This window comes from Leiobunum rupestre, chromosome 2 (assembly GCF_980474605.1).
Source record: "Leiobunum rupestre chromosome 2, qqLeiRupe1.1.hap1, whole genome shotgun sequence".
Lineage (NCBI taxonomy): Eukaryota > Metazoa > Arthropoda > Arachnida > Opiliones > Sclerosomatidae > Leiobunum > Leiobunum rupestre.
This window is the reverse complement of record NC_143385.1, coordinates 44,096,678-44,111,298: the sequence shown is the minus strand read 5'-3', so window position 1 is coordinate 44,111,298 and position 14,621 is coordinate 44,096,678. Positions and strand designations below refer to the sequence as shown.

The 14,621-nt window shown below is 35.9% G+C and overlaps 2 protein-coding genes across 2 annotated transcripts; both read right to left on the bottom strand.

Annotated features, from left to right (window-relative positions):
* Nucleotides 1-210: 210 nt before the first annotated feature.
* On the bottom strand, nt 211-12,564 carry LOC149957591 (uncharacterized). Its single transcript, XM_090167102.1, has 13 exons — nt 12,258-12,564; nt 12,055-12,202; nt 11,866-11,998; nt 11,493-11,811; nt 11,334-11,434; nt 10,970-11,278; nt 10,707-10,916; nt 10,544-10,654; nt 10,294-10,436; nt 9,858-10,234; nt 9,519-9,799; nt 9,330-9,458; nt 211-359 (listed from the first exon to the last, which is right to left on the bottom strand). The coding sequence occupies exons 1-13, from the start codon at nt 12,476-12,478 to the stop codon at nt 211-213; spliced, it is 2,631 nt and encodes an 876-aa protein (XP_090023228.1). The 5' UTR covers nt 12,479-12,564.
* LOC149957590 (uncharacterized) lies at nt 12,481-13,897 on the bottom strand. The gene is made up of 2 exons (XM_090164841.1): nt 12,843-13,897; nt 12,481-12,786 (listed from the first exon to the last, which is right to left on the bottom strand). The coding sequence occupies exons 1-2, from the start codon at nt 13,579-13,581 to the stop codon at nt 12,545-12,547; spliced, it is 981 nt and encodes a 326-aa protein (XP_090020967.1). The 5' UTR covers nt 13,582-13,897; the 3' UTR covers nt 12,481-12,544.
* Nucleotides 13,898-14,621: the final 724 nt, after the last annotated feature.

Here is a 14,621-nt window from a genome sequence, read left to right as displayed (position 1 = left end):
TGCTACTGGATGAAATTAAAATCAAGGAAGATCTTTTGTACAAAAATGACTCTGGCGATATCATTGGGTATACCCACTTGAATGAAGCAAGGAACACAATTAATGAGCTTTCTTCACAGTGTCATAAAGATAAAAAAGTTGCCAATCATATATTAATGTTAATGATTAGAGGAACCACGACCCATAGGGCCATATAAAATACCCTTTCGCTTACTTTGCGACAAATAGCCTTACAGCTGATGATTCAAATTCGATAGTGTGGGAAGCTGTAGAAAAATTGGAATCATTGGGCTTAAAAATCTGGTCAGTGATTGGAGATGGTGCAGCGATAAATAGAAAGTTCTTTTCACTAAATACAACTAAAGAAAACCCATGTAGTTTTGTTAACCCATATGCTCTTGATGAAGAGCGCCCTATATTTTTCCTAGTGGATACTCCTCATCTTCTAAAAACTACGAGAAATTGTTTGCATAGTAGTGGAGAGGGTAGCAAAGTCAGACTAATGTTCAGGAATGGACAGTATATTGTGTGGAAGCCAATAAAAGATTTGTACAATAAAGAGCAGTCTAATCCCGGATTTCTACGTAAAGCACATAAGCTAACCTATGATCATATATATATCTCAATTCTTACTCCAAAATGAAAGTTCGTTACGCCGCACAAATATTGAGCGAAACAATGGCCAAAGCAGTTAAAACTGAATATGAGGGAAAATATTCAGAGACTATTAAATTCATCGAAAACTTCGACAAGTGGTTCGACATGCTTAATAGTTCAAACTTCAATAACGCCAATCACAAAACAGTAGAAGGAAAGTGAGGGTGTGGCATCGATCCCGGGTTCGGGTTTGGGTTCGGGATCGAAATCCGGGATTTAAGGGATGAAATGGGGGTAAAATCATCGAAAAGTCAATGTATTTAGGGTATTTCTCGCGACGATTTGTTTTCCCGTATATCAACATATTGTGTCCAGGCCAACTTGTTCATTTATCTACGCTTATCTCGAAAGATACTTGAACGTATATCTTATCAAGTTTTATCGTACGGAATAAGTTGAAATGATGTAAAAATTGATAACCTAGGCGGCGCGTGCGCAGATTACCCCGGGGGACGCGGTTAATTTGAATTGAAGTTTTTTGACGTCATGGAATATGGGACGCGGTTAACGTGCGCGGATTGGGGCGCGGTTAATTTGAATTTAAAACATAGATTTGAGTGTTTTGACGTCATGGAATATTCGTTGTTAAAATGACGTAGAATGGAAATATTTTTAAACTTAATTTTAATATCATTGTAGTACTTAAATATGCTTGACACTTGAACCTTTCTCACGAGTATTTCAAACGAATATCTAAAGTTTAAGTATGAGAAACGTATCGTTCTCAAGTATTGTAATTGTACACGTGATTCCGTATGAGGACCGGGTAAATTCCTATATACGTAACGCGATACACTTCAAAATGCGTATACGTAGAATGGAATTAATTTTAAACTCCATTTTAAAAAATAGGATATCGAAGATAAATAATTTCAGAGTATAAAAAGGGAAAACCGTATAATAGTAAGACCATATTTAGAAAGTTCACCATCTGAATTGTATTGGAAGTGACTCCGAGGAACCTTAAAATGTAAGTAGGAATACTCAGTGATAATTCTTAACTTTGTCTTAATGTATTTATTGTATAGGAATTGTTCATTTCCTGTGTCTGCTGACAAAGGGTTAATCGTTTATGCAGATGAAACCATCTACTGCGGTCTATTAGATTTAACAAAGGGTATCAAACTAACAGAAGCGGAACTGCAAGAGCTATGGACAAAGAAAGATGCCATTGAAGCTTATTTCAATAACGAAGCTGAAACTTCGTGGGTTTTCACAGGTTCTGAAACTAAACGGTTTTCGGTTCATAGATTTGCCGAACAAAAGGTTTTAGATGTTAGACAAATGTACCATGGTTATGGAGTAAACTATGGAAAACTGTTACCGACTAAAGAGGGGGTAGCTTTCGCTCAATCTTCTTGGTTGAATTTCCTCGACCAGTACAAGTCTATTCAGAAGTGTTTAAAGAAAATCAAGGAAATAAAGGAGGCGATGACTAACGTTGTAATTAAACAATTACACGAAGCTCTTAAGAAAGCGTGCAATGGCTGTCAAATTGATCATCCATCTCAACTCCAGCATGATTGTATCATGACGGATTATTCTAAGCGCGTAGATTTGCATTTTTATGAAATAATTATGTCGGTAGATTGTGAAAATATTATTGAAATGTTTACTATTCGCTGTGAATTGTCGAAAGAAATTTTAAATAATATAATGTCACTAATAATATGCAATGCTAAAAACTTGTTAAAAAGTTAATAAAATTGATTGCACTAATGTTCCGATTCTCATTTACCATTATGGATTTAAGCTTACAACATCCAATGAATGGGCTTGTAGCCGGGTCCACCCAATGCGGAAAGTCATTCCTGGTGGGACGGTTGATTCAATATTAGAAGACCTGTATATCCCCTCCTCCGGAGAGGATAATATGGTGTTATACCGAGTATCAGCCGAAACTATTTCAATCAATATTAGAACACACACCTTCAGTCGAGTTTCACGAAGGGTTACTCGATGTTAATATATTAAACCCGCAAATTAGGAATTTAGTTATTTTAGACGATTTGTTATGCGAGATATCTAATAATAAAGATGTAACTAATTTATTTATTCGTGGATCTCATCACAGAAACACCTCCGTACTAATTTTAATGCAAAACCTTTATTACCCCGGAAAAGAAATAAGAACTTTAAATTTAAATGCTCATTATCTATTTATTTTTAAATCACCACGAGATAAATCAACAATTTATCATCTCGCGAGGCAGATATCTCCAACCAATAGCAAATACGTTATTGATGCGTTTCAACAAGCTACGTCACGGAAATTTGGGTATTTATTAGTTGACTTGAAACCTCACACCCCAGATCAGTATTTACTACGAACAGGTTTAATACCGGGTGAAGAATCGGCTGTCTTTATTCCAAAATGAAGTGTATTATAGAAGGGAATTTTTTTAGGGTTAATCGAGAGTGGATTATTAAAGAATTAGCTTACGTAGAATTAGAAACTGAAGAATCGGAAGTGTTTACTTTCAAATCTCCATGCCCTTTCAAAGAGCTTTCAAACGAAAATAAAAGACAATGCAGATGGATATCTCATAACATTTGTCATCTTCGATGGGATGACGGCGAACGTCCTTACAGAACGAGACGTGACATTTGCAATCAGATAGCGGAAAAAGCTACTTCGTTTTTCACCAAAGGTTTAGAAAAAGCTGCAGTATTATCGACACTCCTCGGTGTTCCAGTAACTAACATCGAAGATACCGGTTGTCCTAAATTATCAGAACTAGAAGACGTTGAATTAAACTGCCCTTTTCATTCCGAAACTGTTCATTGCGCTTTAAGAAAGGCTAAGAAAATCTCTAAATGGATGTCTCAAAACGAGTAAAGGAAAACCTAGACTTTCTACGTTTCCTGACATCCTGTAATCTAAATCAAAGAAAGACAGCTATTAAATACGCTAGCAAGGAAGCTATACTGGCTCTCGTTGAATGTTGTATAAATGTATTACACGGAACAATTGAACTGTCAGAACGTCATCGTAAGCGGTTAAAGAAACATAGCGCGGTTATACGAAACGTGTCGAAGAAGAATCCTATATCAAAATGACGAAAGATACTGGTACAAAAAGGTGGTTTTCTTCCATTTTTATTAGCGCCACTGCTATCTATCGTTAGCTCAGTCGCCGGAAGTGCAATAAGCCGAGCTATAAACCGATGATGGCTCGAAAAATGCTTCTAGTACCTGAAGATGTAATGGAGAGATTAAAAAACACTCCACCTTCCAAAACAGAAGAAACACCTGAACTTCAAAAAGAGAAGACACTCGATGATGAAATGAAATCTATTCTAGATAATCCAGATTTAAACGAATCAGAGAAATTAGCATTATACAATCAAACTCTCCAACGACGGTTAACTTACGTACGTAAAGAGCAAATCTCTCCCGTTATTGAAAACTCTGAACGGCCTAAAACCTGGTTCGCGCAAATATCTTATTCTCTACCTGCAACTTATGTTAGTGATGCGATTTCATTATACCGAGCGACTACGGAAGATCCGAGATATATTAGATGGACTAACTCAGGAGAGCTTTCTATTCGAGGACAAGTGATTGGAGGATCTAATATAATCGATCTTTTGTATGACGCTGTGAGAAAAACGCCTGGAACAGCGATTGATCCTATAGGAGTTACAGAGTTTTACGATGGCATTCATAAGTCAAATATTTCAAAACGTTTAATTAAAAATCCTGTAAGATTGACACTGTTAAAAACATTCGCTGTATTTCATACACCACCAAGTAGTTCAATGTTATCATCATCTTCACCTAGTCCTCTAAGATCTTGGATACATACTAAATAAAATATATTAACCTGATAATTTTGTTCTCATTTCATAGTATAAGCCTACAATGGAAGGTTGTACAGAAACGGTCTCTTTAGGACTTTTAGCCTATTTATCACAATCATTTTCAAAATCACCGAAAATTATCATAGTTATTATAATATTAGAATTATTTAATTTCCTTTTTTGGCGTTACATGCCATTACATCAAAATATTACCCAATATGGAGAAAGAACTTGAGCAGATCTATACTAACCCCGCAGACCCAGGGTCATTCGCTGGAGTTCAAGCGCTCTATAATTCAGCTCGACATAAAGGTTTAAAGGTTTCATTGGAAAAAGTAAAACAATTTCTAATAAAGCAGGATACATATACGCTGCATAAACCTGCTAGAAGACGATTCAAACGAAATCGAACTATTGTTTATGGAATTGACGAACAGTGGCAAGCGGACTTGGCAGATTTTCAGAAGCTGTCTAAATATAATTCAGGATCTCGCTACGTATTATGTATTATCGACATATTTAGCAAATACGCTATGGCTGTAGCTGTTAAAAATAAGAAAGGTGTAACAATTTTAGAAGCGTTACGTAACGTTTTTGAAAAAGGCCGTCAACCGAAAAGAATTCAAAGTGATCATGGAAACGAATTTGTCTGTCAAGAAGTGCAGAGTGAATTAGAAAGAAGGAACATAAAATTTTTCGCTACCCGATCGGAAATGAAAGCGTCCATTATTGAAAGATTCATTAGAAGTTTTAAATCTCGTTTATATCGCTATTTCACGCAGAATAACACCCTTAAATATATCGACGTTTTAGATGATATTATAAACGCTTATAACAATAGTTATCATAGATCAATTAAATGTAAACCCGCGGAAGTTACTCTAGATAACTCTGCTAAAATATGGAAAAATCTTTACGGTTCGGTAAATTTTTCTCCTCCGTTAACATACGCGTTTGAAATTGGAGATATTTGTAGAATAAGTAGAAATTTATCAATTTTCGATAAGAAATATAACCCGAATTTTACTACAGAATTGTTTAAAATAGCTGAGAGACTACCACGTGACCCACCTGTATATAAGCTGATGGATTTAAATTCTAACCCCATTTTAGGAGTATTCTATCGAGAGGAGGTTCAGATTGTTGGTCGAGATTTAAAAGACTGTTACTTCATAATCGAAAAAGTAATAAAAAAGAGGAAAAAATCGGACGGTCGCGTAGAACTGTATGTCAAGTGGCAAGATTACGACCCTACATTTAATTCTTGGATACAAGAAGTGGATTTAAAATGAGTTTTTACGTAACGCTACCTTCAGATTCCTCGTCATTATATTACCAAGATAATAGCGTTGGTAAATTTCGAACGTATTTAGCTGAACCGTTAAGATTTGAGGAACAGTACGAAGTTGGGTTAGCGGAAATAAGCTATCCTCGGACATGGCATAACGTTCGAAAACCTAATCTATTGGTTATTAAAGACCCTCTCGAATATGATAAAATGACTGATAACCCTCTAGTTAAAGACCCTCTCGAATATGATAAAATAATTGAAGTTCCCGCGGGTTTTTATAAAACTCCGGAAGAACTATTACATGTTATGAACGTCCACAACCAAGAAGAAGAACAAGTTACATTCGCTTATTTAAAATATTCTAATCGAATTAAAGTTAAATTGCAACCGAAAATCAGAGCTGTAATTGGCCCCGATCTATCGATTTTACTAGGTTTTAAGGATAGAAGAGATAATGATTTCACCATTTTAAATTCAATGATAACCCCCTACCCAGTTGATATGAACGCTGGGTTACATTCCTTATTCGTTTATTCCGATCTGGTTGAAAATAGCGTTGTTGGGGATAGTTTAGCACCTCTATTAAGAATCATAAGCGTCGAAGAGAAAGCCGAGTCTAATGGGAAAACAACTACAAAAATATTTTCACAACCTCATTACCTACCAGTCGTGTAATAATATTAAGACTATAGAGATTAATATAACAGATGATTTAGGTGAGCCAATACAGTTTCATAGTGGAAAAGCTCACGTTGTATTACATTTTAAACCCCGTAAAATGTGGACTTCACTATAAACCTTTAATCATTCAGGACACACCTTCATTCTAGCTTAAGAGAGCGAACAGTTAACATCATGAGGTCTGAATATTCACCTTCAAGAACTGATTATGAAAGTTACTATTTAAACCAGGTTGGTTTCGGTGGAATACCTGTATATAGAGGTTTAGCCGTGCAAAGAGGACATGGACTAGGAAATATATTATCTTCAGCGTTTAGATTCGCGGTACCTTTACTGAAGAAAGGCGCTACTTACTTGGGAAAAAAACTTTTAAGTACCGGAGCGAAAGTAGCGACCGATGTTGTTAGCGGAGTCCCAATTAAAACAGCGCTTAAATCGCATTCTATTAACGCTGGAAGGGAAACTTTAGCTTCAGCAGCTGATGAAGCCATGAGACTAACATCTTCAGCTACGGATCATATTAAAAGAATGACGGGTTCCGGAAATAAAAGGAAACGAACTCAATCGAAAAGCGCCATTTCAACAGCAGGCAGGATAGCGAAAGGACGGTTCCCTAAACGTTCCGATATATTCTCATAATGTCCCTTTTACACCCGAACTCAGTTGAGTGTATAAATTCCGAGCTAGATTTGTTTCAAGTACCTATGACACAATCTTCGATTATTGGTGGAGAATGGGTTGAGTATAATCCAATATCAAATATAGTTGATAACGCATCAATTACATTTTCTATCAACGGTAACTCTGAAACGTATATAGACCTTTCACAAACTTTGCTGCACGTTCGAGTTAAGGTAACTAAAGATAATGGTCAACTACCGCAACCCGCGGTTCCAGGTGTTGCGGGTGGGGCCGCCGGAACTCCAGCCGACAATATCGCCCCCGAGAATTTGTTTCTTCATTCGCTTTTTAGCGACGTCCACGTATTTCTTAATGAAAGATCAGTAACACCTTCCAGTCAAAATTACGCTTATAAAAGTATGATACAAACTTTATTAACGTTCGGAGATTCTGCGAAAAAAAGTTATTTAACGAGTTCACTTTTCTATCGGGATACGCCTGGAAAGTTCGATTCATTTTTCGATAACGATGGTTTCTCTAAACGAGCGAGTTTAGCGCAAAAAGGGGCGATTGACTTGTTAGGCGTAGTCCATACTGATTTATGTCAACAACCACGCTTTTTATTAAATATGGTTGATTTGAAATTTAAATTCGATAAAAATAGAGCAGCTTTTTGCGTTCATTCCGACGTAAAATGTAAAGTGGAGATTTTATCAGCTTCCCTTTATCTGAGGAAAGTTAAAGTGATACCGGAACTATCGCTCGCTCAAGCCAAGGCGTTACAATATGGAACCGCTAAATATCCTGTAACTCGTTCGGAGTGCACCTCATTTTCTATACCCGCTGGTCTTATGGCTAGTGTGCAAGATCATTTATTTACCGGACAAGCACCTAAGAAAGTTGTTATCGGGTTTGTGGAACAAAAAGCGTTTCTAGGAGATTTGAAAAAATCCCCGTACAACTTTCAACATTTCGATTTATCAAGCATTGGATTGTACATTGACGGTAGCAGCGTCCCTCATAAGGCGTTATCTCTAAACTTTGAGGAAAATCTATATATTCAAGCGTATTGCAATCTTTTCATTCAAACTAATCAGTGGAACGTAGATGAAGGGAATCAGATAAGTCGGGAAGATTACCCTAACGGAAATTGTTTATTCGCGTACAATTTAACCTCGGATCTTAATAACAACGCTAATCACTTGCATCTTGTAAAAAACAGTAACCTGAGATTAGAATTAAAATTTGCAAAACCGTTACCGGAGACGATTTCCATTCTAATTTACGCCGAGTTTCAAAATTTGATTGAAATTGATAAAAATCGAACCGTGATTTTCGATTACAGTAATTAATGGATTCGCTACAGATAACTAAAATACTTGAAAAAGATTTAAGTACTAAAAGTATATTTCAAGGCGTGTTCGCGGCTGACAAGCTACCTAAATACGTAAAAATATTCCCTTCTCTATTTATTGTAAATACCGATACGAGTGCTGAACCTGGAGAACACTGGGTTCTAATATATTTTTCTAAACATAAAAATTGGGAATTCATGGATTCCTTTGGAAACCCGCCAGATTATTTTAAATTTAATGACTTTATTGAACGAAACAGTAAAACTGTAACTTTTAATTCTAATCAATTACAGAGTAATTCTAGTAATACGTGTGGAGCATTCTGTATCTATTTTGCTATAAACAGGTGTAAAGGAATAGAAATGTATAACATTGTGTCTAGGTTTAAGAAAGATAAATATGTAAACGATAAAATGATTAAAGAGTTTATGTGCAAAATGTATTCAATAAAATAATTTTTTACAATTTATAGCAATAGCAGTTTTTTTTATATATACATAAATACAAGCATTCATTATAATTTTTCAATATCTTTATGACCGTGCGCTAATGTACGAACCCCGCAGGGTAGAATGTATCTCTTATCATCATTTGGTGATAAACAAAGTTTTCTAGTATTTATAGTAAATAGTTCATGCTTGAAACTAGCTATACGCATCATCTCGGCTGACATGGTTTCTTGATTAAAAAGACAACGTTCATAGTCTTCGTGGCGGATGACGTTTCTAATAACGTTCATGGCAACGCCCTTACAAACCTTTTTATGGTTTAAAATTGACTCTAAAGATTTCCCCAATCGCAACTCCTTTTCTATCTCTTCAGCGGTCTTAGACTCCCCGTACAATTTAATAGAATAAAGCTTTGGACGAAGTCCTACAAAGCTTTGAATTAACTGCGAATTTGTCTCGTCTTTAAAATAACCGAGAGCTTTTTTATTCTGATTAGAATGAAGGAAATGCGAAGGTGGATAATCAGAGAAGTCAAAGCGGTTTTTATGAACTTCAAAGTCTTTATAAACATCATCCGTCTTAATGTTGTACGTTAAACTGTCTGTAAATATTTTATATATTAGTACTATTTAAATAAAAAATGCATATTAAATTAAATTACCAGTGTCTGTAAATAATAGTGATGCTTTGTCCCCGTACGTATTTTTTATGAATCCATAATGGAACCGATACATAAGCTCCTTGGATAAATCTAGAATGGTGAATCCGGTAAATATAGGCCGGTTAAGAACAATTTTAGCTCTCTTCTTATGAGCGCCGGCTAACTCTTCATTAAAGATGGTAAAGTGTTCAAACTGCGGGGAACTTGTAACTTTTAACATTCTTTCTGGTTTATGAATCAACTCGAAATTTATATGCTTCCGTAAATTTTCCATTGTTTTTCTAAAGAATTAAATGAAGTAAGGGAAAAAACAGCAATAAATTATTTAAATTGATTTACCCGAAAACAGAGTTAACCATTAGTTTCCAGAAATTCTTTTCAAATGAACTCTTGGATAATTTCCTCTGTTCAGTGTTGAATCTAACATATTTTTCTAACCATTTTCCTTGAGTGAAGGTTCGAGCTCGATGAACCTTGGTTATTTTCAAACCTAATTCTACATAATATTTTAAATTGCGGTAATGTACTATGTATTTCTCTTTATTATTTAAATTAGGAAGAAGTTTTGGTAGACTTTGATTCTCCTTAATATTTAATTTTCCTAAGAGATCTTTGGAGTATGGAGATAGCATATCATGTGTAATAACTTTAGATTCCGCCGCTATTGGGAGATCGTTATGTAAGTCATGCAACTCTGGAGGATATTCAAGATCCACCTGCAAAGGAAACAATTCTTTAAAAATAAAATTCAATAATTATAACACTTGTTATTTACCTCTAAAATGTATCCGTTTTCAACGTTATTGGGAATACTCAGAATATTTTCACTGAGTGTTTGCAAATCATCCTCCTGAACCCACTGGAAGTCGCCTAGCGGTAGTGGTTCACACATAACAGCACCGTACAAATTATTAGCATCTTCAATTAAGTTAAATTAAGTTAATTAATATAATTAAAATTAAAATAATTAAAATAAAAAAATAAAAATAAAAAAAATTATTTATTTTTTTAAAAATGTAAATTACCTAAATAGCATATATAACTGCTCTCTTTAGACGAATCATATGTGTCGGCCATATATTTGTTATTCGCTTCAGAATAACGAGTTGAGATCATTGAAACACCGCCTCGAATCCCTAAAAATTCAATGTAAATACAATAATATTTAAAATATCACAAAAGCGTTACCCTTTTCAATAAATAAGTGTTGATCTATATTAAGTATGAGATCGAGGCGAACATCGGTCATCTTCAAAGCTGCTTGCCAGGCTAAACCTGGTGCGGTGTAAGCGTGAGCGGGATCTAATTTATAATGGGTTATAGATAATGTTCTAAAATTTTCAAAAACGTCGGCTAAGAGCAACGCATCGCTTTTCACATAGAGGTCGGTGTATTCCCCTACGAAAACCGAGGTTAAGAGATTTGAAATATTTATACTATAGTAATTTTACCTAATGTTTGAATATTAAACGCTGTCCAAACATTTTGGGCGTGTAAATAATCAGATTCTAAAATATTTTGATTTTTCAATGAACTGAAAAACGCTTCTCTAGGTGGCAGCATCGTCTCGTCAAATTTCTTTTCATCGTCCATATACTCGTACGGGTAGACCCCCTTCCGCAAAAGCAGTTGAACTTTCTCACTTTCAAAATATTTCTTAACAATCTGGAATTTACTGGCTCCTTCCAAAACGAGATTAGATACTAGAGCATCGAGGCTATCACTTAGAAATCGATAAGAGTCTAAAAACCGAAATCTCCCTAAAAAACAATAAAATTAATGTTAAGGTTAAATTCATAATTAAATATATTTTACCTAGTTTCAGCGAAATATAATTTTCGCTAGTGGAAGGAATACAGTCAAGTGTCTGTTCCTTAAAATGACCAATCTCCTGACATATAAGATGTAAATCGTATCTATGAAGATTTATTATTATTAGGTTTATTTCCTGGTTAATTAACTTAACAAATTCACCTGCTAAGGTTATGAAGGAAAATAGGGATAAATTCTGGAACTTTCTTTTGAAGATTACAGACGTTATGCGCTGGCCCCCTATATTTGCCGCTGAAATGACAATGATCTCGAACAGCGGGCATATTTCCCTGATTTAGCTGCTTCTGACAAATGTAGCAATGCGTAGCAGCTTGAAACTGTTCCTCCTCCTCCGGGGTAATAATCATTGGTACATTTGTCTCAATGAGTTCCATCAACTCCTTCTCTAATTCCAGAATAGACTCCAGAAATCTTCGAGTTGCATCTTGTCCTCGATAGCAATCGGTTCGAACAGGTACACCTATAAGTATCCTATTGTAATATATCTAAAAGGGAATTTTGTCAAATAACTTACCGTTAGGTCCAACAAGCACCCACGAATACGCGCAGCTGATGTGCATGTTTACTTTGCTGGTATTTATATCGGGATCTAGATCACATCCTTGAACTCTCGGTAGGATTGCTTCAAAATCGGCGTAAAATACATACTGCACATAATAATTTCATTTCATTAAGAGTTAAATTAAATAATTTTTATTTTTACCTTTTCTGTCCACTCATATTTATCAAAATAAACCGTCTTCTTCTTAGTAGGGAAAACTGTTTTTTGGACGCCGTGAGTGGCGCATTCTTCGATATGCGCATCACGTCGCTGTTCAGCGTTGCTTCCACTGAATCGGTGAAGACACATTCTAATACAGAAAATAATTAGTATATTTCAAACTAATATATTGGAAACTAAATTACCTGCAATAATAACTTGTATTTCTGTGTTTTGTTAGATGCTGTAGCAGTTTTCCTAGGTCTCGTATAAGACAGTAATGTCTATTCCCATCGTCAATATCTTTAGTTTCGTCGGTGATGTATAGCAAATCAACCTCCCTTTCCTTACAACACTTGTTAGCGCTTACGTAAAGGGGGAATATGTCTCCCGAAAAGCCGAACACAGATATTGATAAATTATTCATTAATTCAAATTTTTTAAGTTCCGTAGCGTTTAATTTGAAAGGAAAAGATATATCACTGGTATCAAGTTAATTTTCATAAGGTGTATATTTGGAAACACGATTAGCGTTTTGAGTCCGAGGAACTGGGTGAAGTTTAGCGAGAATTGACCAGAGAAAACATTTCTCGTCATTTTCGTTTCTAATATTAAGAATCGCGTGACGTCGAGATAGTTTTTCAGGTAGTTCCATATACGATGACCCTCGCAACGGTTGGTAAGATGCTACATTTAATTCTACATACAGAACACGGTCAATTACCCAACCCGATCCTATCAAAAATATAATGTTTTAGTTCAAAATATAACTTATAAATTTTAGTACATACCTGTCGCTTCAAAGTTTTCCGCTGCTGACTGTATTGTTTCAAGACATTCATTCAGCTGGCTTTCAATGACATCGGGCGTTAATGTTGTTTGCATAGTGCTCCGGAAATAGGGTCGTACTTCCGCTCTTTGTTCCTCACCCCCTAAAGGTCTCATATAAACAGATCTTACGAGTAGGAACCATTTAATTCCACGTTTACTGGTGAGTCTTTCCATTAGAAATTTACTGAAAGCGGCTCGGTAACGTCCGATAAACATCCCCGCATCAATATCATAGTCTTCAGCATTGTAACGGATAGATGCTAACGTATCATTCAAGGCCTGGACCATACTTGGAGATGCTGGTGGTGTTTCATCAAGTATTGATGAGGCGGGAACAGGTGATGGCGTTGGGTTGTTGGGTAAATCCGCTGTAGATGGTTGGATAGATTCCAGTTGAATTTCTTGAAGCAGACTAGGTGAAGGTGGACGGTATGGCGATGGTGGACGGAAAGATGCTAGCGAACGTTGCATTGGTGACGGTGTGCGAGACAGGTCCATGGGTTCGGAAGGGCCGGGTGCGTTCAAGTCATGAGTTCGTTGATGGCTCTTGAAATGTTCCAATCTAGCAACATTCTTACCACATACTTCACAGACAAACGTATGTCTATCACCGTGTACTTCTCTAACATGCCGATTTAAGGAGGACTTGGTAGCGAAACTTTTCGCGCACGTAGGGCAAATATGTTGGGCTTTAGGCATCTTGAATATAGCTACCGCAGTTAACCGTGGAATGACCTCCTACAACGCTATACAACCTCTTTTATAGTATATTCAAGTATCATTTGAGAACAATACGTTTCTCATACTTAAAATATTCGTTTGAAATACTCGTGAGATAGGTTCAAGTGTTAAGCATATTTAAGTACTACTTACGCGTTAATGCTATTAAAATGAAGTTTAAAAATATTTCCATTCTACTTTAACAACAAATATTCCATGACGTCAAAACACTTCAATTCAAATTAACCGCGCCTCCCGGGGAATCTGCGCACGCGCCGCCTAGGTTATCAATTTTTACATCATTTTAACTTATTCCGTACGATAAAACGTGATAAGATATACGTTAGAGTATCTTTCGAGATAAGCGTAGATAAATGAACAAGTTGGCCTGGACACAATATGCTGATATACGGGAAACATATCGTCGCGAGAAATACCCTAAATACATTGACTTTTCGATGATTTTACCCCCATTTCATCCCTTAAATCCCGGATTTCGATCCCGAACCCAAACCCGAACCCGGGATCGATGCCACACCCTCACTTTCCTTCTACTCAAAACTCAATAGATCACCTTTTTGGTCAGTTAATGACCAGAGAATCAAGGTAATTGACTACTTGTAAATATCGAAGGATGGTTAAATATCATCGAAATATAATTACTATTTCTTCTAACAGTGGCTTGAAGAGGATTTCATCTATTATTTAGAAGATTGGGAAAGTGAAATTGAAAACAGACCTGGAGATTTTACAAGTGATGAAAGGAAAAAGATGATCCTCTCCAGAGAGACTTTATCCAGTCTAAAACAAACCAGTAAGTTCTTAAATGATGTTATCAATAAATGTTCATGAACTTTGATTTTTTTTAATTTCCTTGCAGCTAAAGGAATGATAGGAATAATAAGATTCTTATTAGGGAAAGGAGTAAGATTTGTAAGGACAGCAAACTTCAATCAAGACCCCCTAGAGTTAGAGTTTCCCCGACACCGAGCAGCATGTGGTTCTAACCAAAATCCCAC